This window comes from Ahaetulla prasina, chromosome 1 (genome assembly GCF_028640845.1).
Source record: "Ahaetulla prasina isolate Xishuangbanna chromosome 1, ASM2864084v1, whole genome shotgun sequence".
NCBI lineage: Eukaryota > Metazoa > Chordata > Lepidosauria > Squamata > Colubridae > Ahaetulla > Ahaetulla prasina.
Genome location: NC_080539.1, coordinates 129,228,735 through 129,252,076, shown reverse-complemented (window position 1 = coordinate 129,252,076; position 23,342 = coordinate 129,228,735). Strand labels below are relative to the sequence as shown.

Genomic DNA, 23,342 nt, shown 5'->3' with positions numbered 1-23,342 from the left:
TTCCTTGGACATTATTTTAGTATGAAGATTATTTGGCCTTAATTCCCTATTCCCACTCTGGAAACCTATTTAATAATTTTCTCCCAGAAAAGAGCTTTAAAGCAAACACACTTAAACCACCATTCTAATTATTAATGAAAGTAGATACTAAGATAATACAGGAAAAACAACTGTATTACAAACCTGCCGCTCAAGGTCTTGAATCCGTTTGGCATCTGCTGCTCTATTTTTTAGCCGTGTTCTTTGCTGGGCAGAATGATGTCCAGCTTCACTTCTAAGCTTTTCCACCTGTGCAATACAAGTAAAAGTAGATACTAAAGAGTGGCCTAAACGATCCATTTATCATTATTGTAACACAAAGTGTTTTGATTTTTTTCCAATGGAAAAAACAGGAGGACTGGAACCTTGACATTGAACTTCCTCAGTAATAGCTTGTCCCTCTGGAACAGCTTGCTTCCCCCTGATGTATGTGTGCCTTGCTCTAATGATGTATCAGGAGATGATGATGATGATGATTTGCATTTATATCCCGCCCTTCTCCGAAGACTCAGGGTGGCTTACACTATGTCAAGCAATAGTCTTCATCCATTTGTATATTATATACAAAGTCAACTTATTACCCTGTTTCCCCCAAAATTAGACAACCCTGATAATAAGCCTAATTGGCAATGGCAATAAGGCCAAGCACTTATTTCAGGGTTCAAAAAAATATAAGTCAGGGTCTTATTTTTGGGGAAACACGGTAGCAAGTCATCCACTCTACGATAGCATTCACATTACTGAATAATTTCTCTCTCGTCACTAGATCTTTATTGTTTTTTTGTTTTAAAAAACTCTTAGTATTTGACCTTTACGACAATAATTTTAAAGCCTGATAGTCAACATATAAATTGCTTTTCATTCTGTCAATTCCATAGGGGCCGGAATAGCTCTGGCTGGTAAAGCCTGTTATTAAGAACACAAAGCCTGCAATTACTGCAGGTTCGAGCCCGGCCCAAGGTTGACTCAGCCTTCCATCCTTTATAAGGTAGGTAAAATGAGGACCCAGATTGTTGGGGGGGCAATAAGTTGACTTTGTAAAAAATATACAAAATAGAATGAGACTATTGCCTTACACACTGTAAGCCGCCCTGAGTCTTTGGAGAAGGGCGGGGTATAAATGTAAACAAACAAAAAAAAAATATGGGACTCTATAGATTTGATTGTTGATATTGAACCATATCACATTCCATCAACATTTTTAAGGAGACTAAAGGTTGGATTGTAAGTACAATATCACTAATAAATAATTTCAATTTATATACTTGTGCAACTAATTTGACTTCTAAAATTCTATTTTTTAATGTATTTGGATTATCAATGGTTCTAATGCTAGCTCTATTGGCTAATAGTACTAATAAAAATAAAGAAGAGGATACCTTTGTCTTGTGTCTCTCTTGTTTTACACATACAAAATATTTAATATTGCATACTGCAATATTTAATTTATATTTAATTTTGTATATTGCAAATTACAATTGGAAGAAAAGGAAGGAAGGAAGGAAGGAAGTTGATATAAATAATGTATCTGAAATTCTACCTTCCTTTTTATTGAAAATGAAAATGTTATACATGAAGAAAAATCATCACAAAAATGATAGATGAAAGAACTATCATTCTTTATAGAAGTTTATAGAAGTTGATCTCACTCATTCACATTTCTGTGTGAATGAATGTTGTAACCTGACATTCTCGAACTATAGAAATTTCAACATATTTAGAGCACATTGATTGTGCAATAGCCATAGTACTGGCCAGCTAACCAGTAAAAGAGAGCCTTCTAGATGGAGTCTATTTGCATTCCAAGCCTCCAACTATACATTTTCTGGGCTACTTCTGAACAGAGAAATATAAAACTCTAAAATACGGAGGGTGTCTCTTGACCTTAAGACCTTGGGATATCAAACAGAAATCCAGGCTGATTCCATCACCTAGTTCTGGTTAAAAGAGAAACTGCAGCAAGAGTAGCCACCTCTGTTCATATGCTAACAGGCTGGAATAGTTCCACAAAAATTCCCCGACTGCTTATCTAGGGCCCATCTCCCCACCCCTTACTTGTTTTGGCAGTTAGTGGCCAGACTATATACTTATAATGAGAAGCAATATGTGACCATTCCTGCTGCCCAGCAATTCAGATTATATGATACTCTGCTTAGGGGGCAATTAGGAGATGTGGCACCTGATGCCTTTTGCTTTGAATGGGTTTAGTTCTAGTGATGTTTGATACTACAATCACCTCCACTTTCAGCTTATCGATTTCTTCTTTTGCTCCCCTGAGGCGAGCTGCATCCTTATCCAAGAGTTCCTGATTTTCTGCATACCACTGGAGTCTTTTTTGCAAGCGATTAATTTCACCTTTGTAGGACTCTTCCATAATCTTCATTTCATACGATTTCTCACCTAGGAGATAAAATGACTCATGCTTAATCATTTTAGAAGCATCATTGTTATTTTTCTTTACTTTTGTTTTAAACCGTGAGCTAATTTTGTATATAAAAACTTACTTATTTACTTACTTACTTATTTACATCCCATCTTTATTATTTTTACAAATAGCTCAAGGCGGCAAATATATCCAAGACACCATCTTCCCCCTATTTTCCCTACAACAACAACTCTGTGTGGTGGATTGGGCTGAGAGTGAGTGACTGGCTCAAAATCGTCCTGCTGGCTTTCATGGCTAAGATGGGACTTCCAAATGCAAATGCAATATTCTTTGGGTTTCTTTTTCATAATGAAAAGAAAGCAATAGAGGTGTTTTGCAATGAACGGGATCTTAAAAGAGTGTATTCTCCTCCAATCTTTAAAGCAGCTGCATTTCTTGCAAAGCCATTTCTGAGGTGCCTTACTAAAGAAGTGGCTGCTTTAATGTTTTGTGAACAAAACAGAATAACAGAGTTGGATGGAACCTTGGAGGTCTTCTAGACCAACCCCCTGCTCAGGCAGGAAACCTTATACCATTTTACTTAAATGGTTGTCCAATCTCTTCTTAAAAACCTCCAGTGTGGGAGCATCCATAATTTCTGGAGGCAAGTTATTCCACTGATTAATTGTTCTCACTGTCAGGAAAGTTCTCCTTAGTTCTAGGTTGGTTCTCTTCTTGATTAGTTTACATCCAATGCTTCTTGTCCTGCCTTCAGATGCTTTGGAGAATAGGTTGACTCCCTCTTCTTTCTGGCAGCCCCTTAGATATTGGAACAGTGCTATCATCTCATCCTGTGTGCTTTAAATGGAGCATTCTGGCTAGCAAAATGCCTCATATCAAAATGCTGAAATCACTGCATCCTCTTGAAGACTTAGTGTAATTGTCCTCTACGTATGAGTACATATATGTATGGAAGACACTTAGGCTGGAACTGCACTATTTCTCAAAGGCATCCCTTGCACAAACGCATTGAATATTACACAGATATATTTTCCATTTTTAAGTACACAACAAAACAGCAATCTTATTCAGTGGGGAACGGTCTTCTTAAAACAGGATGTTACCTGAGGCAGAAACAAACTGGGCTCTTGCCAGATCTCGCTCTTTCTTCATTTGTGCCAAATCAACTTCAAGGGCTTGTTTATCTTGCTTTAGATGCTTTCTCTCTTCAAGCAAATTGGCTTCTGTAGCCTTTGTTCCCCACCCCAACACAGGAATATCAGACAAAAGAGACAGACAAAAGATGTTATTAACCATTGAACTGAGCCTTGCGTATGGTGTGGAATAATGACAGCTCTATCCAGAGATCTATGCCAGCGACATACTCCATATTCTCTTTATCAAGAAATCAGTCTGTCCAAGTGCCCAGATGGAATTGCCACTTAATCATTTACAGCTGCTACTCCCACAAAATTAAGATAGTGTAGATCACACTACACCTTATGGTAGGAAAGCAAACGAAAAGTTAATTTGCACTTTCAGTTCATGATTGGGCAATCATAGTGGCTCTACTTTATAAGAATTATATGGAGAAATAAAGGGAAACTCCTCAACAATAAACTCTGTTGAAAATTGCCCAACTGTTAGGGGCATCAATAAGAAAAAACTGATCCCCTGCCATAAATTGAAGTTTTATTTGAGTAAAGAAGGCTCCTGAAATTTGGGGGATTATTAGAAAGATGATGCACACTTTAAATGGAAAAGGATGATCATCTGGTCACAAAAGAACAGGAACGCATTTGAAGAGAAACTTTTCTGTGTTGATCTCTTAAATCAGAGTGATATATTTTATCAGTTCAATCTAGTGTTTATTTAGAAGCAATATTAAAATAGAGATATTATAAAAATTAATCACATAGCTACATATTGATGATATGAACGTTGGCAACATTTTAAATATTAAAGGAAAGACATTGCAAAAAGACCTACCTTGGCTGCTCGAAGTTCTGAAATCAAGTCTGTAAAATTCTGATTCTCAGATGGTTTATTATTCTGTACCCCATGTGGTAAAACATTGTTTTTTTCCACCTTCTCCCTATTTTAAATTTAAAAATTATCACTTTTGTAGTTTTATAATTAAGCTAGAAAGTGTCTCTATTTTGGATATGTCCTGCAAATGAATCTAGCTTTTATATATATACCCATACTCCGTTGCTGACTTCTTTGTTTATTGCAAATGACAAGAATATCTCAGAATAATTTAGATGGTACTACTTTTGAGCAGAATAAGTTTTTTTAATTTCTATATTGGGATTTTTTGAATAACTTCCTTTTTGAAGCTATTCAATTTGAATAGCAAGAAGATGATGAGATTCAGAACTTTATATTAGATGGCTAATTTACAAACTTAATAAGAAATCTGTCCTGACCCAAGCTACTTCTCTAAAATGGCTTCTCTTCTGCAAAACCTTTTCAAACATACTAAGTTAAAAGAAGGCACATCTATCAATATAATTCTCCCCACTTTGTACAGTTTAGAAATGAGGCAGTACTTGAAAGGAAATTCTTACCTAACTACTACCCGATATTAGAATGCCTGATTAAAGCCACTGATTTTGGTGGGAATGGCTACAACTGATTTGCTAGCTAAAAATCAATTAGACACAACATAATTATAATCATGCTTATTTGGAAGTAAGTCCTACTTACGTTCAAAAGAAATTACCTATACAGATAAATGACACATTCCTCTATTTACTTTATCTCAGAAATAATAATTTATGTAAATGCATCATAGATTTTGCCATACATTTGAATAAACTCACTGTAAAGCTGCTAATTGAGTCATCAAACGTTGATTCTCTTTAAACATAATTTCCTCATTTGTCTTGTTATTTAGCTGAAGCTCCTTAACTTGTTTATATAATTTTTCATTCTCCTTAATTAAAAAAGAACAATTAACTTAGTTATTACGGGTTCGTGTGAAAAGATGTGCATCGGTATCTGTAGTTTCTAATTCCCAAACCAGTAGTAGTTTGTTACATAAAATCAAAGTATTGTTGACAGATCTCATCCAACATTTTCGCTAGCTCAGAAAATTTATATCACAATAGACAGATTAAGTTTGCTGCACAGTGCTCAATTTTGTGAATCAATAAACAAACCCCAGGAACCTTATCTCTGAATAATTGTGCAAATAAAAAAATATCTGTCTTTAAAACAATTCAGAACGAACAATACCTTGTTAATTTATGGGACACAAGTGAAATATTTCAGGATTTGAATGGGAACCTATTAAATGAATAATGTTGTATGGATAGCAGCACAGAAGCTATGGACTTCTGCATTTAATAAAATACAGCTAGATTAAAGTGCTACACTGCATTGACATTTTGGTGTATGTGTCATTTGTAGTTTTAAAGTGGCTATATGTTAAATTATATTACATAAGATGATAAAATTTGGGAGGAGGACGGGGCAAAACTAGTCCTTAAGTCTCGTTCCAAATGTTGCTTCAATAAAAGAACATGTGCTGATTGAGCCAGAAGCTTAATCTCTGCTCAACAAGAGGATTATCAATAGAGTAGGATGACCAGAACCAGTTACAGTCAAAAATTGGCAGCAGGATATATTTATTTATTTCCTGATACAAATTATGTAAATATTGTCTTCACCTATGAGATTATGAGATGAAGAAATTTACTAATAATTTGCAGGGAGAAAAAGCTGATTATAAATCTAACAAATGACAAACAAACAAATACTGGTAGGGCTTCAAACTGAATTTTCCAAAAATAAGTTATTTTGCTTCCAATTTCTTCTGCTTCTTGTTTTGCCAAGAAAACTACTGCTGCAATTGGAACTGCTGTCTAACACATTTGGTAGGCAGGACAAAAAGCCCAGAGTCACAATATTGCATGATCTTTACCTGGTGGTATCCTTGGAGAAGAATCTCTTGACTCTGGATTTCTTTTTGGATTTCTTTTAACATTTCTTCATCGTTCAGATTTTTCTCACGAATACTTGACCACATTGTTCCTTTTTTTAGATCTTTTATATTATTTAGCTATGAAAAAAATGCCTAAGCATTAAGCGCATCGTATAAAAATGCTAAGAAAAAAAATAATTTTACGTGTAAGCGGAATACATATATAATTGAGAAAATATAGGTATCATTATTCAAGTAAATAACATTCATTTATTGAAATGTTATATTACCTGAAAATCATATCTATAGTCTACTTTTTCACCAAGTAGTTGATGTGTTGGATATGGGCTTATCCGGTTTTATAAAAGTGTCCCTTATTTCTGTAATTATTAGGAATTAAATAGTAGGTTTTTTTCTTGTTTAGTAATATACATTTCAATACATAAACCTGGATAAGAGTTGAAAGACAATCGTGCATGGTTGAGGTGCATCTCCAAAAATATGATGAGTAAAGTGGGTAGTTTCATGGACATTTTTATCAAATGTTAAGATAAATGTTGTTTTAGTGGAATATACCAAACAAGATGCTATTTATTAAGCAGAATATAAAGAATATAAGAGGGTACCTGTGTTTGAAGAACGTAATTTTCTTGGCTTAACTGAGACAGCTCTTTATCTTGCTGCATTTTCCTTTCCAGAAACTTTGCCTCCATTTCCTTCTCTCTTTCAAGGGAGGTGGTTTTCAGATGTTCAATCAAAGTATTGGCTACAGTCAATTTTTCCTCTGCTTCCTGTGCTCTTTTTAGTAAATAAAGCTCTCTTTCACTATGAAAGGAGGAAATTGGGGCTACCTGATGACACACAGGGAATACATACAATATGGAACGCAGAATCAAATTCAATTGCTAATTTTCTTTTCAGTTTTTTTTCCATATAAAAATGAAATATTTAATGTTTTCCAAGCCTGTTCTAGTATGCAAAACATTTCAATACTGTAGAGAGGAATTAAAACACTGCTGTTCCATTAGGAAAATGCATCATTTTAGCACAGAAGCAAATTAGTTCACGTACATACAATAGAGAGAAATAAGTGCTATGCTTGAGGAAGCATTTGAATGCATCCACATTTATTTTAATTAAAATGAGTAAATACAAAGATGGGAAAACACAAGAGCTGGCCTAAATTCCCTGAAGCAAAGATGGGGAATCTATTATTCTTCCAGCTATTTGCGCAACCCCCAGAATTTTCAGCAATAATTATAATGGTTTAGGCTGCTGGGAATTGTAATTCAACATTTCCCAAGCTGTTTTTATAAAAATAAGGATATAAATGAGACAAACAATATTACTATACTGTATCTCTTTTTCAGACAAAGCCTCCTATGTTGGAATTCCAATCTATCCCGTTGTTAGGAGGAGGGGAGACTTCCCCTCCTCCTCCTGCCTTCTGTATCATCTCACATCCTGTCTCTGCACCCAAAATAAGGTACTGAATAAACTGAGGGACTGCAGATTGAGGAAAGTCAAAATTACCTTTTTGCCTTTCCTTGAATTTATGAGTTCTATTAATGGAATCCAATTCACATATTATAAATCCAATGATAAGTAGTTGTCTATGGCAGCACAAGAACTATTTAAAACAAAAAATATATATGTATTTTTTGTGCTACGGTTTGGGCTCACTGTATATGTCAAACTGCCAAAATGCCAAACCGGGTGTTCATTTTCCTTTCACACATCTGAAGAGAGTATACAGGTAGTCCTCATTTAGCGACTACAATTGGAACCAGCAACTCAGTCAGTAAGCCAAGTGGTCGCTGAGTGAAACGGCAAAGATGCTTACTATCTTTCTTTCGCTTTACAAAAAGGAAACTCTAGCTTTACAGAGAAGGTTGTAAAAACGAAGCTTGGTAGTAAAGCTACTTCTTCATCACCGTGGTAACTGCAAACAGTTGCTCAACGAGGACAAGCTGTATGTGAGTGACATTAAGAATACTTTCGAACCAAGAATCTTCCTCATATTCTGCATTTTCATTTCTCGAACATTCTCCTTTTTTAAAAAATACCCGTTGAAGAACAGTGGTTATATCACTAACCTTGTAACCCTGGCTGTCATTTTCTTTAGGCTCTGGTGGAAATCCACCTGGAGATGATTGTCTAGGATCAGTAGAATCATTTCTTTTGGGGAAGAGTGAATGGGGTTTTGTCTGAGTTACTTTAGTCACTGATGTGCCTTTGAAAGGAAAACAATCAATTACAGGTAGTCCTCGACTTAAAACAGTCCATTTAGTGACCAAAGTTACAACGGCACTGAAAAGTGACTTATGACCATTTTTCACTTATCACCTTTGTAGCATCCCCATGATCCTGTGATCAAAATTCAGATACATGGCAACTAGTTCATACTTGTGACCCAGAGTCATCTGATCCCTTTTTGTGACCTTCTGACAAGCAAAGTCCATGGGAAAGCCAGGTTCACTTAACAACTGTGTTACTAACTTATCAACTTCAGTGATTCACTTCACAACTGTGGCAGAAAGGTCACAAAATGGGGGCAAAACTCACTTAACATATATTTTAATTAACAGAAATTTTGGGTTCAATTGTGGTCATAAGTTGAGGACTACCTGTGTCTTTTTTAAAGAAAATTCAATAAGGACTGTATAATTTTTTATTTAGATATCCTATATTTCTTGGAATAACTATTTTATGCCAAAAAGGTCAGCTATTTATTTATCGTTCTTAAATTTTATCGATTTTAAATTTTAGTATTAATTTTAATGGGGTTTTAGTTTTATATATTTTAAAGTTTTTTAGGCCAATTATAAAATAAGTTTTTTAATTTGTATTTTAAATTGTATATTGTATTGTTTGTTTTTACTTTTGGCTGTACACCGCCCTGAGTCCTTCGGGAGAAGGGCGGTATAAAAATCGAATAAATAAATAAATAAATAAAATAAATAAATTATTAAATTTATATTGCCACCTATTCGCCCATTAAAAGTTATCATGACTTTTAATGGTTTCTTTATATATATATTATCATATTATATCTTGTCATATCATATTATATTATATCAATTTTAAATGTTTTATAAATATACCTTTCTGCTTTGGAGGAGATTTGACTTTCAGAAGTGGATTTTTGTTGTTTTCCTTCAATGTCTTCTCGTTAACTGTAGGAAAGTGCTTTAACGAAGAATTAGGTTTTCCATATCCAGAGCTTCTAACAGAACTATGTGATCCAGCCAAATGTTTCTTTCTGTGAATAGTCATTGTGTTTTTACTACTTTTATACATTACTTGTTTATCTGGTACTAAATTTGGATTCTCTTTATTCCAAGTGTTGGGTTGATGCACCTGTAAACAACACATACAATGTATGTTATTGACTAGTTTGGTTTCAGAATGTAAAATAGAGGTTCAATATTTAAAATAAAGTTATGCAATCACTGAATTATACTTCTATAGAATAGCAAGATAAACTTTAAACTCTAATTCTACCAAATAAATTCTACCAAATTATATTAAGTTTGATTATATCCCAAATAAACAACTCAAACATCATATATAAAATTAACCAGTGGAACAACTTGTCTCCAGAAGTTGTGAATTCTTCAACACTGGAACTTTTTAAGAAGAGATTGGACAACCATTTGTCGGAAATGGCATAGGTTTCCTGCCTGAGGAGGGGTTGGACTTGAAGACCTCCGAGGTTCCTTCCAACTGTTCTGTTCTGTTCTGTTCTGTTCTGTTCTGCTCTGCTCTGCTCTGCTCTGCTCTGCTCTGCTCTGCTCTGCTCTGCTCTATTCTATTCTATTCTATTCTATTCTATTCTATTCTATTCTATTCTATTCTATTCTATTCTATTCTATTCTATTCTCATGGAAACAAGCAGTAACCTAATCATAGTGGTCAACATCTTGAAAGTCATATTTCACATTCCTAGAAATCAGCTGTTTCAAGAAAAATGAGGAAAGTGGGAGATAAGTAGGAGATAGGGAGTATAGGTTGGAAGAATAGGATCAGAGTTTCAACCAGCAAAATTCTCAGTGGCTGTACTCAAGTATTAATCTGTTAGCAAGCCAGATCTTCTTGAGTCCTCACTGATGGCTTCTTATTGACAGGCAAAGACTTATTTTTTAATTTTGGGATAAAGAAATAGATCTGTCCTGCTGACAATTGGTTTCTTTTTTTGAAAGGTACCTTTTGTTTAATGGCTTATTTTGGGCTGGCTATAGCTGTAGAAGAATAAAACTCTTTGACTTTCCTGCTTCTTTGTGCCTTAAGTATAACAAGGAAAAGCTGCTCACCTGTCCAGATTTCCTCTCCTGATAGAGTGTTGAACAATTTGAGAGAGTGCTTAATTTCATAACATTATGTTTAATTTTATCAGCTAATTTCTGCTTGATAACTTTCAGATGAGGACTATCTTTGCTACTTTCATTTGCAACTTCTAAAACGGAAGTATTTTCTTGTTCACCAGGATGGTTTAAAAGACAGCCAATGTTTTGGGATTCCACGGCTTCATCAGGCGGCTTCATTAATCCATCTGTGTGATCTTGTGTGACTTTCACAGGACTATGAGATGGAAGGGAAAGAAAGCCATATATGAATAGGTCTGTTGTTTCTATTAATAATAGCTTAATAAAAAAATATGGACATTTGATACTGAATTGCACACTAGTTCTATATAATTGTTCATGAACTGCAGTAAAATAATTACCTGATCCTGCAGGACAGGACTAAGCAATAATAGCACTAACAACAGATCACTTTGTAGCAGTTATAAAGAAATATCTCATATTTGGCCAGGTAAAGCAAAAATGTTGTTCCCCATGCACTCAAAAATTCCTTGATCATAAAAAAACCCACTATACCCAATACAGTAAAAATGAACCCTACTTATTTATTTTAGTTTTATATATTAGCATACAACAAACTAGAAAAATAAAAAACACTCATAAAAATATTCTGTCTTTTGCAGCAGACACAAAAAATAGTAAACTAAGTTGGCTGACCACTTTATGAAGGCGGAAGGGATGAAGTCTAATCAGATGTGGCTTTATGATTTCATGATATCACAGGCATGCACTATTAAGATATTTTTTTAGATAGGTTATTGTAGGGTCCAAAAGCACCCCTTTGAAACTCAGTCAAGGTTTGCCTTCTGAATATGAGGATCTTGCTTGGGGGGATTCTTTCCTGTGTGCATACCTTAAGTCTTCTATTTTACAGGTAGTCCTTGACTTACAACCATTTGTTTAATGTCCATCTGAAGTTATAATGGCACTGAAAAAAGTGGCTTAGGACTGTTTTTTACACTTATGACCACTGCAGTATCCCATGGTCACGTGATCAAAATTCAGACCTGTTATAACTTTCCCGGATGACTCCCCAAATGCTAGTTCAGAGGAAGATGAGCTGGCAGCTGAGGGCTATGAGCCAGGAGTGGAGGGAGAGCAACCAGATGAGCAGCCGGCTGAGCTAGAGAAAGAAGAGACTCAGTTGCAGCTGGGAAGCCCAGAGGCCTTGAGTGGAGAGGGCACACAGCTGCAGCTGGTCAGTGGAAATAAAGAACTACCTCCTCCTCCAGATCTGAGAGCATGTAGGGCTGAGAGGAGGCAGGCACAAAGGTCAGCCAGGCTACTCACGAGGAGGTAGCCTCGCCCCTCTTGATGAGCTGCACTAGGAAGCATTTAGCTCAACAAGGGGAGTGAAATGATGCTGGGAACAATGTTTTCCTTTTCTTGCTGTATGTTCTTCCCCTGAACTTTGGATCACGTCTCTTCAGCTGTGGCTTGCCTTTGTCTTGCCTTGCCTTTTCCTATCGACTTGTCTTGTGGATTTGCCTTTGCCTTTTGGACTTACCTTTGTCTTGAAATTGCCTTTGCCTTGGGCACTTGCTTTTTCCTAGTGGATTGGATTTGCTTTTGCCTTGAGGTCTAGTGTTGGCTTCATTTGAGTAGCTTGTGGAACTCACTGGGGTTGAGCTGGTGCCAGCACAGGGAATTGCTGGGGAATACCAATTCAGGCTCAGAAGCCTTAATAAAGATTCCTTACACCTGTGGTGCGTGTGTGTGTCCGTGTATGAGCAGGACAGCAACTGGCCTGTATTTATGATGGTTGCAGTGTCCTGGGGTCATGCAACCTTTTGCAACTTCGGATAAGCAAAGTCAATGGAGAAACCAAATTCAAGCCAAACCATGCTACTAAACAACTGCAATTATTCACCACTCAATTCTGGCAAGAAAGGTTGCGGTAAATGGAGCAAAACTCACTTAATTGTCTTGCTTAGCAATGGAAATTTGGGGCTCATTTGTGATAATAAATCAAGGACTACCTATACTTAGTTCTGCGAGCTACAGGACTGAGCAAACAGACACCATTTTAAGGTTGAAAGTTTTCAGCTTAAATTCTTCACTCCAATTATTGATTAAATAGATGTTAGCAGCAAAAATATATTTAAATCTTATGAATAATATACTCAAGGAGCAAATGATATTCTAATAACACTACAGTAGTAATATCTTCATTTTAAAAAGGGTTAAAGAAAAAAAACCATGAAAAAATTCATTGGTTATGTCATGCATTTTCCAGAATCAATACCTAATAGGCTCCAGTTCAAATCCCCTGACAAAAGATGAATCTGCTCTGATAGGTTTCATCAGTTCTTCTATAGTCGGCAAATCTAGATAGAAGGAAAACAACACACTTGTTATTACTTCTGTAGCAAGTGTTTTCAAATAAAATTTGAATGAAATTTCATTTTTTTGTCAAAAATTACAAAAAAATTGGCATAAGCAATACCTGGTTATATTGGGACTGGCTTGTTTTGTCCATCTTATTACATTCTACAGTGATTAATGCAGTGTGTTAACCACTGATTATAAACTTTTGAATAGCTTTGGTTTTACTGAGAGTTTCCCTCTCAGCTGCTGCGTTTGCTTTGGGGTTGACTTTTTTTAAAAAAGGGGGAATGACTGTTTTAAGTTTTCTGCATTGTTTTAGTGGTTCCTGGCACTGTCCTTTTGGGGTCTACTTCCCTCACTCTTTTTGAAAGCCTCTAGTGATGGAGCGTCCACAACTTCTGAAAGCAAGCTATTCCATTGGTTAATTGGTCTCACTGTTAGGAAATTTCTCTTAGTCCTAGGTTGCTTCTCTTTGGTTAGTTTCCATTCATTTTTTCTTGTTATGCGTTTTGGTACTTTGAAAAATAGATTTAACTCTCTCACTTTTGTAGGAGCCCCTCAAATTTCCTGACAGAACAATTAATCATTGGAATAACTTGCCTGCAGAAGTTGTAAAAGCTCCAACACTGGAAGTTTTTAAGAAGAGATTAGATAACATTTGTCTGAAATGGTATAGGGATTCCTGCCCAAGCAGGGGGTTGGACTAGAAGACCTCCGAGGTCCTTTCCAACTCTGTTATTCTATTCTATTCTAAATATTGGAACAATGCTATTTTATTGTGAGTTGGACTAAGGAGAAATTTCCTAAGGGGGAGACCAATCAAATTGGCCACGCCCACCCAGTCACATGACCCATTTCCCAGGGAGCCACAAAACCTGAGTATTTATTTATTTATTTATTTATTTATTCAAATTTATATACCGCCCTATCTCCCGAAGGACTCAGGGCGGTGTACAGGCATTTAAAAGACATATAAATACAATATAAAACAATTAAAAAACTGATTCTAACAAGCCCGTAAATTTAGAATTAAAATATCAAATAAAACCCAATTTAAAACCAATAATTTAAAATCTAGCTCAGCCCTGCACAATTAAATAAATACGTTTTAAGCCCGCGGCGGAAGGTCCGGAGGTCCGAAAGCTGACGAAGTCCGGGGGGTAGTTCATTCCAGAGGGTGGGGCCCCACAGAGAAGGCCCTTCCCCTGGGTGTCGCCAGACGACATTGCCGCGTCGACGGCACCCTGAGGAGACCCTCTCTGTGAGAGCGCACGGGTCGGTGAGAGATATTCGGTAGCAGTAGGCGGTCCCGTAAGTAGCCCGGCCCAATGCCATGGGCGCTTTAAAGGTGGTCACCAAAACCTTGAAGCGCACCCGAAAGCCACAGGTAGCCAGTGCAGCCTGCGCAGGATGGTGTTATACGGGAGCCACGAGGGCTCCATCTATCACCAGCGCAGCCGCATTCTGGACTAACTGCAGCCTCGGATGCCCTTCAAGGGGAGCCCCATGTAGAGAGCATTGCAGTAATCCAGGCGAGGCGTCACGAGTGCGTGGTGACCGTGCATAGGGCATCCCGGTCCAGAAAGGCGCAACTGGCGTACCAGGCGAACCTGGTAGAACGCTCTCCTGGAGACGGCCGTCAAATGGTCTTCTAGAGACAGCCGTTCATCCAGGAGGGCGCCTAAGTTGCGGACCCTTTCCATCGGGGCCAATGACTCGCCACCGATGGTCAGCCGCGGATTTAGCTGACTGTATCGGGATGCCGCATCCACAGCCACTCTGTCTTGGAGGATTGAGCTTGAGCCTATTTCTCCCCATCCAGACCCGTCGGCCTCCAGGCACCGGGACAGCACTTGATAACCGTTGGGGTGGTCCGGTGTAGAAAAGTACAGCTGGGTGTCATCCGCATACAGCTGGTACTTCACACCGAAACCACTGATGATCTCACCCAGCGGCTTCATGTAGATGTTAAACAGAAGGGGCGAGAGGATCGACCCCTGCGGCACCCCACAAGTGAGGCGCCTCGGGGCCGACCTCTGCCCCCCCGTCAACACCGACTGCGGCCGGTCGGAGAGATAGGGGGGGAACCACCGATAAACGGTGCCTCCCACTCCCAATCCCTCCAACCCGCGCAGCAGGGTACCATGGTCGGTGGTATCGGAAGCCGCTGAGAGGTCTAATAGGACCAGGGCAGAGGAGCAACCCCTGTCCCTGGCCCCCCAGAGATCATCCACCAACGCGACCAAAGCCGTCTCCGTGCTGTAACCGGGCCGAAAACCGGACTGGAACGGGTCTAGATAGACAGTTTCATCCAGGTGCAAGGGAAATTGATATGCCACCATACTCTCTACAACCTTCGCCGCGAAGCGAAGGTTGGAGACCGGACGATAATTACCTAAAACAGCCGGGTCCAAGGATGGCTTCTTAAGGAGGGGCCTCACCACCGCCTCTTTCAAGGCGGCCGGGAAGACACCCTCCACCAAAGAAGCGGTCGTAATCGCCTGGAGCCAGCCTCGTGTCACCTCTCGAGTGGCCAGCACCAGCCAAGAGGGGCACGGGTCCAGTAAACACGTAGTGGCATTCAACCTACCCAACAACCTGTCCATGTCCTCGGAGCCACAGGGTCAAACTCATCCCACACAATGTCACCAAGACCGCCTCACGCATCTCGCCCAGATCACTGCAATCTTGGTCCAGACCATCCCGGTTGAACGATTTTATCATATAGATAACCGTTAAACTCTCAGCACGCCCCTGCACGGGTCATCCCGCTCCCCTGGTGTAAGAGGGAGCGAGTCACCCAAACAGGGCGGCTGGGCGGTTATCTGCCGATGCAATGAGGGAGGAGGCGAGCTACGCCGCTTCTCAATGCCACTAGGTAAGTCCTAGTATAGGACTTCACTAGTGTCCGATCAGCTCGAACGGCTAGACCTCCAAAGACTCTCCAGGCGCCTTCTCCGCGCTCATCCTCTCAGCTCCTCGGAGAACCAAGGAGCCGGTTGGGACCCGCGCCGGGTCAGAGGCCGCAAAGGCACGACACGGTCCAAGGCCCCGCCGCGCCTGTTCCCAGGCCGCAACAAGTTCCTCAGTCGAGCCGTGAGCCAGACCTCAGGAAATGGCCCAAGCTCCGTCCGAACCCATCCGGTCCATCAGGCGCCTGGGACGGAACCAACGTATCGGCTCCGTCTCCCTGCGGTGGTGAATGGCGGTCAGAAAGTCCAGGCGAAGAAGAGAGTGATCTGACCATGACAAAGGTTCAATGACTAATTCCTTTAAGTCCAGATCTCTCAACCACTGACCAGAGAGAAAAATCAGGTCCAGGGTGCCACCCCCAATGTGAGTAGGGCCATCAACTACTTGGGTCATGTCCAAGGCCGTCATGGAAGCCATGAACTCCCGAGCTGCCGTCGATGACGAGCCGGACGATGGCAAGTTAAAGTCCCCCATGACTAAAAGTCTGGGGGTCTCAACTGCCACCCCGGCCAGCACCTCCAGGAGCTCGGGCAGGGCAGCTGTCACGCAGCAAGGAGCCAGGTAGGTATGGCTTGGGGGGATGGGGGTCATGTGACTGGGTGGGAGTGACATTGAGTTGGCCATGCCCAGCCACTCACATGACTAAGCCATACCCACCAAGCCATGCCCACAGAACCGTAATATATATTTTTTAATTTCACCACTGCCACCACGCCACGCCCACCAAGACAAGCCCACAGAACCGGTAGGGAAAATTTTTGGATTTCACCACTGAAATGATTGAGAACACAGTCCAGCGATCAGAATATGTTTTATTTCAGTGCAAACCATCTTGGGAAGTACCAGAATTTACCAGAATTAGTAATGGAAGTATTCTGGGGGCAGCTTTCTTTATTTTGTGAAGTGTCATTGACTAAACTCTCTTCCACTTCCATTTTTTCATCATTCTGTTCATCTGTAGTTCCTAAAGACTGTTCAACGTGATGGTAAGCTTGCTGCAAGGCTTCAATGTCGCTGTTTGTTTGCCCACTGGAAATACCTGAAAGGAGAAAAATTAAATGTTTCCAGATGGGGCAGGCTGAAAATAAAATATTCATGAGGAACAAATCAGTAAAATAACAGCACTGGTAACCTAATGTGACATAAGCAAAATTCCAATGTCACACAGGGCCAAAGCTTGATCAGGCAACAACAGGACTTTTAACCCCTTGCAGGCACTCAATTCAGCTCAGGATTTTTCAGGCTCAGAGCAGTTTTTATGAGTGAGCAAAGGGAAAGGGAAATACCTCAGATTCTTTCCATTGTTAGGAACTTCTGACAAAGGGAGTTTTGTCCATGGCAACAGGCCATTGGACCCTTTCATTGCAATCTCATATATGTTTTTATTATAAAACAACTTTCACTGAGATTCAAATACAAAAGTATCTGGAGATGAGTTTCATCAAGTTCAACAGGATATTTCCAATAATCTTTTTTTGGCCATGCCCCACGTAAGCATCTCTAAAATCCTGATGCCCCCCTTCTCCCCCGTGACATATAATTCTTACTATTCAAAAAGTGACTCCTACTCATGCGAAGGAAGACTAAAAGGCCATTAACTTGGTTTAAACAAGGTTCCAATTGCCCCATTAAAAATCAAATTCCCCCCTTGTGGGGCGTGGGCCCCACTTTGGGAACCACTGCAATAAATACACTTAGGATTGAAATGTAATTGCGTCAGATTGTAGCAGCAGATTCTAACCAACCAGTAAGCAGTAATGTAAAAAAATGTAGATTATATCTACAGACCGTACCATAACTTAAATTCAGTAGCTAGTAAGACCAAAGAACAGAAAAATAGCATTCCGTGTTTTTTCTTGCATTTTCCTTCATCTCAAAACTCGATTCAGCATAGAGCTAGAGGCAGTCTATTTGATCATGTGGAAAAAAACAACACAGTATCTAAGCTACAGTTGCATACTTTAAGGCCCTTTGATTTTAAATATTGGATTTTCTGCCACTGAAATCAAATAGTAATTTTAATAAATCCAAATGGAATGAGACAGACTGCTCCTGCCTCACATCAGTTTAGAGCAGGGATGTCAAACTGGATTTCTTCGAGGGCTGGATCAGCATTATAGTTCTCCGCAGGCCGGCAATCCTGTGGGGGGGAGGGAGAGACGGGACGGATGCCTCCTGCAGCACCCTGCTAGCCAAAATGGGGTGCAGGGAGGCACATGTGTGCCCCGTTTTGCCCAGCAGAGTGTTGCAGGAGGTTGCCCAGGCCGAAAACAGGATGCGGGAGGCCGCACATACCCCTGTATGCCATTTTGGCTGTCAGAGGCACCCCGAGCTGGTCCTTTGCTGTTTCCAGGCCAGCCCTGTGGGCCAGATTTAAGCACCCCGTGGGCAGGATCTGGCCCGCAGGCCTTCAGTTTGACACCCCTGGTTTAGAGCATGATCAATAGAAAGAATAATTAACAAACAAAAAGTAGCCTTACCTGTTCCAGTCATTTCTTCTGCAGTAATTTCTTGAGCTGTATATTGTTCTACCCCAGCTGCATCTTGCTCTTCATTGGCTTTTGGAGTTTCTAAAACTGACTCCTGGGAATCCAGAAGAACTACAAAGGAAGAAGAATTGTATCTTCTCTACATTAGTGTAGATGAAGAAAAGGTAATGCCAATCTTATGCTTAACCTGTAACACTGGAGTGGGCAACATGCAGTAAAATTTAATATGCAGACATTCTAAAAATTATTTAGATAAGAAACTTTAAAATAACACAGTAAATATTTAATAAATATATTAAAATATAAAAGGCTTTAAATAAGAAAATGAAAAAGATGTAAAATTATGTATAAAATGTTAAATCATTCACAATCATAAATTATTTGCAACAAAATGTTAAAGTACAAATCACGGTTCTTAGTTATGTAACAACTGGATTTAATCATGTCTTATGCTTGCAGGAGATGGTTGGGGAAAAGACTGCAATATTAAGTATTCTCATTAGGCAGAAAGCTGTGTCACTCAGTGGGACTTCTTTTAAGAAAGCATATATACAAAGGGACAGCACTTTTCCCCAGTTAGTCGTATGCTTTTCTTTGTAGAGAGACTAATGGGTGCTATCCTGAAGCTTACCTCTAATTTTAAAGTATGCAGTTCCAATATATACTCATACATTTTTATTATTTTAAACTTTATATTATTTCCAAAATGGAAAAATAAATGTTGATGTCAATTGTTCACTGACATTGCCATTTTTATTTTTGATCAGTCTTTGAAAATGACTTCTAGACAAAGTTAGTTGCAGAACACAAATCTGTAAAATCTTTCTTTTTGCAGTTACAGTGACTGATACAAGTACTGTTGACATCAAAGTATTCCTGTAATCTTTTCTAATACAATTCAGGGATGATGATGATGATGATGATGATAATAATCCTTTTATTTCATGGGGAAGCCAGCACTATGATAAGTAGAATTAAAGGAAATGGGCCCATTATGTTTGAATATTTATCTCCCAAATTCAGAAAGATCAAACTCATTTTAAAATATATAATTTCATATTATATGAATTTGATACCTTTGGCCAGCATGCCTGTCCTTTCCTCCTAGAAAATAATATATGTATATATATAAAAATCTCATTTATATATTATTACTAAAAATTATTTTGAATATGAAATAGGAAACTTTCTTGAAATAATTTACCATTTTACAACTTAAAATGTTGATATTTTAATGTTTTTCACTTACATAAAGTATTTCACTTAAATAAAATTTAAGTAGCATCAAGTCGAAAGATACACACTACTGAAAATCATAGTTAAAAAAAGTAAATCAAAATCTGAATAATACTTTAAGGAAATAATAATTGGAAGCATTTAATACATGTGCAAATAATTCCAATCATTGTGCCTTTCTCCTCAAAATTCTGTTCTGGGCATAAGAATTCTAATGTATGATTGATTTCCAGTAGCCAAACGATTAAGAGCCATGGTGGCACAGTGGTTAGAACGCAGTATTGGTTCAAGGTTGACTCAGCCTTCCATCCTTCTGAGGTTGGTAAAATGAGGAGCCAGATTGTTTGGGGCAGTGTGCTGACATTTGAAAGCCACTCAGAGAATGCTGCAAAGCACAATGGAGTAATATATAAGTTTAAATGCTATTGCTATTCCTTGAATGATTTTGATGAAGAAAACTGATTGATATATTCAGTGCTTTTAAACTGGCCCTTTTACTGAACAGAATGTGCTGGAAATACATCAGAGCACACATGAAAATACAAATCAGAGAAGATGACTAAGAATACAAGAAAATTTAAGATGTAATATTTTATACTATTGTATTAGAACGTATTATTTATTTGCAATCCTATACACACCAGTTCATTCATTTTAAAGAAGTTTCATACATAAAGTTTAATGGTGTACAGATTGATAATATCATTATTGTATCATTTAAATATCACAATCCTAATTCAGCTTTTATTAAAGCAAGAACATATGCCTTTGGAAATAATATTCCTTGCTCTACCATTATAGGATCCTGTGATTCCCAAATCTGTTTTAAAAATATATTAAAAACAGTATGTATGTCTCAAGAGAGTTATGTTTGACATCAAGAGCTTTAATCATATCATTGTTATGTGATTTTGGCACTGATGCTGAGCCTTTATTGTTCTTTTATCTTTCCAATAGTTTTGCTTTATAGTGGTAATCTATCTTTTTATGATTCCAGAAGTATAAATTGCCCAAAGAGCTCTGAACATAATTAGATGCTAGCTATGAAATGTTACAAGCTATATGTATCTTCAGGAACAAAACCCATAAATGTATTAAAAGTCAACTATATGGCACATTTCTATCTTTGAACATCTGGGGTTTCAGTGCATGACACCCCATGCTGCTCACCTGGAAACATATTCCACTGAGCTCAGTGGTCCTTACATCTCAAAAGACAAGTTTCAGACAGCACTGTAAATAACTAGGTAAGCCCGTCGGATAAAACATTGAAACCACAAAATTTAGAACGCTTAAAATAGGAAGTGATTGTACTTATCACAAACGCTCACAGTAGCTTCAGACGTGACCACCTGTTCAGCTTTATTGTCTTCATTACACTCTGAATTTTCCTCAAAATCCTCACTATAATCACCTGAATGTTTGGAGGAAAGTCTGTGTTTAGTTCTTCAAAAGAAATAAGAGAAACAATGCTATTTTCCTTTCATTCTTTTATTGGATCAGATCAAACAGTTGGGAAAATTTTCAGTTATAGTTTAATGTTTTTCTTCCATCACAGGGGTGTCAAACTCCCAGCCTGCGGGTGGGATGCGTCACGCATTGGCCACGCCCATGCCTGGTTTAGCGAAGGGGAAAAAAGTCTGGATAAGTTATGTGATGCTGCTGTGATGGTGAGAATTTGACACCCCTGTTCCAGCAGAATAGCCAGCTGTGTAACTGTGCTTATAAACTGAATAATGTTACAGGAGTAACAGAAATGTGCTGTTTCTCACTGGATTGTAATGGTGGAAGCAAGCATTAAGATATGGTTTAAATTCTTTCTATTTAAACTGTGTCCAGTTCTGACTTAAATGTCTGACTTAAATGCAGATACTAAAAAAAACCCCAAACCCAAACCCAAACCTATTCTACAATCACTGGTTGCATAAAGCCTTCAAATTCTGTTGCAATATAATAGAATCTCTGGATCAGACTCAATGGCCTAATGGCAACAATATTTTCTAATTTGTCTCAAGTAACTCTGGACTTATAAGGAACTGCCCTTTAAATTAATGTAACATCTTATGAATGCCTTTCATGATTCTGTATGATGAAATAATAAATCCACAACATCCTTTGGAAAGGCATACCATGTAAGTAAATAGTCATTAAACGTAGGTTACTAAGCAAATTATTTGAAATTACCAGATTTTTCATGACTCATACATTCGCTGTCATTTTCTTCTTTTGTCTGTTTCACTTGAGGCTGGTTGCTGCAAAATATTAGGAATGACAAAATATTTTTCTCTTTACACTTGACTGAGGATATTCATTCTAATGCTATGCTGTTCTAACAGCAAAAATATTCCTTTCAACCACCCCCAAATTTTTCCTAAGCAACTAAAGCCAGGCAGGATGGGTGGAAGTAGTCTGTGAATATCCATATCGAAAGGTTTTAGAATACAGAATCTGTATTTTTTTTTAAAAAAAGAAGCAGCTATAATCACCAATTTTGCTTTACTTATATACAATTGAAACGTATTTTAGCCCATTAAGGCTTTAATAGTGAAAATTTCTTTACTAATAAAGACTTCAGTCTAGTCCAGTATTGAATTACTGTTGTATTACTCCTAGGTTGTATCTGCATTAATCCTAGTTTGGACCTAAGAAAAATACTGTAAAAATATGGATGGCCACTGGATATTTATTTATTTATTTATTTAGTCACCCATCTTACCACAGGATAACTCTGGGTGGCTTATAATCATAAAAGCTAAATATACAAGCCAAATGTTACGCTTCAATTAAATAAAGGGAGGAGGCAGGATGGGGGGGGGGAGGAGGGAGGTGTTCATTGTTCATTGATCGACAACCTACATTATGATGTTCCCTTATTGCAGCCCCAAGCTAGCTGGCAGAGCTAGGCCTTTAGGCTCTTACGAAAGCTCAGGAGGGTTGGATATTTTTCAATTTATTTATGTCTTATTTGTGTTAACATTAAGAGGTGAACATTTTCATAAATGAACAGAATCACAAACGGTAAGCCATTTTTCTAGCCTATCCATAAATATCTGCTTGCTTCCCATTTCCAGTCTCACTTTCCTGTTCGGCTTCTTTTTGTTATCCATAAGGTGTCATTTTCTACTCTACAGCTTCCACCCTACTTTTAAATGCTACAATACAGTATGAATATTTATTTAGCACAATTTGTTTTCACAATGTTTCATTGTTAAATTTCCAAACTACTCCAATTCAACATATAACTACCATTGTTATTTTTGTTTACTTTACCATAAAAACGGGTGCAGGATGTCAGAATTATTAGAATCTAGTTCCTTATTTAATTTTGAGTAGTCTATGGTAGAGGATGCTCCTTTCTCAAGGTCAGCAAAAAACTTCTCCTTTTCTTCTTCTTCTTCCAAAGTATCTAATCCATCTCCCAAAATATTCTCACTGGGTCCCAAAGCAACAACTGAATCTAAATGATAAAAGTATCAAAATATAGATAACCATATGAGTTCATACCTTAGTACTGTAACTGCCAAATTCAGACATTTTAAATAAGAAAACAAGAATATTAGCATATGGTTCTAAATTCCCATTTGTTTAAACATAGGAAGTACATTCAAGACTACAAAGAA

General features: G+C 38.2%; 1 protein-coding gene across 6 annotated transcripts in view; it reads right to left on the bottom strand.

Moving 5' to 3' along the window:
* CEP162 (centrosomal protein 162) overlaps window positions 1-23,342 on the bottom strand; it is a 47,994-nt gene that overhangs the window by 11,596 nt on the left and 13,056 nt on the right. For all 6 annotated transcript variants that reach the window (XM_058175639.1, XM_058175677.1, XM_058175648.1 and 3 more), the window contains 17 exons: window positions 22,993-23,179; window positions 21,907-21,974; window positions 21,054-21,136; window positions 19,563-19,590; window positions 18,478-18,597; window positions 16,851-17,036; window positions 12,942-13,023; window positions 10,646-10,913; window positions 9,437-9,692; window positions 8,429-8,565; window positions 6,959-7,183; window positions 6,333-6,470; window positions 5,230-5,342; window positions 4,394-4,499; window positions 3,529-3,655; window positions 2,276-2,439; window positions 184-288 (listed from right to left, as the gene is read on the bottom strand). In XM_058175639.1, the coding sequence (XP_058031622.1) occupies window positions 184-288; window positions 2,276-2,439; window positions 3,529-3,655; window positions 4,394-4,499; window positions 5,230-5,342; window positions 6,333-6,470; window positions 6,959-7,183; window positions 8,429-8,565; window positions 9,437-9,692; window positions 10,646-10,913; window positions 12,942-13,023; window positions 16,851-17,036; window positions 18,478-18,597; window positions 19,563-19,590; window positions 21,054-21,136; window positions 21,907-21,974; window positions 22,993-23,179 (2,393 nt within the window). The remainder of the gene's footprint in view (window positions 1-183; window positions 289-2,275; window positions 2,440-3,528; window positions 3,656-4,393; window positions 4,500-5,229; window positions 5,343-6,332; window positions 6,471-6,958; window positions 7,184-8,428; window positions 8,566-9,436; window positions 9,693-10,645; window positions 10,914-12,941; window positions 13,024-16,850; window positions 17,037-18,477; window positions 18,598-19,562; window positions 19,591-21,053; window positions 21,137-21,906; window positions 21,975-22,992; window positions 23,180-23,342) is intronic.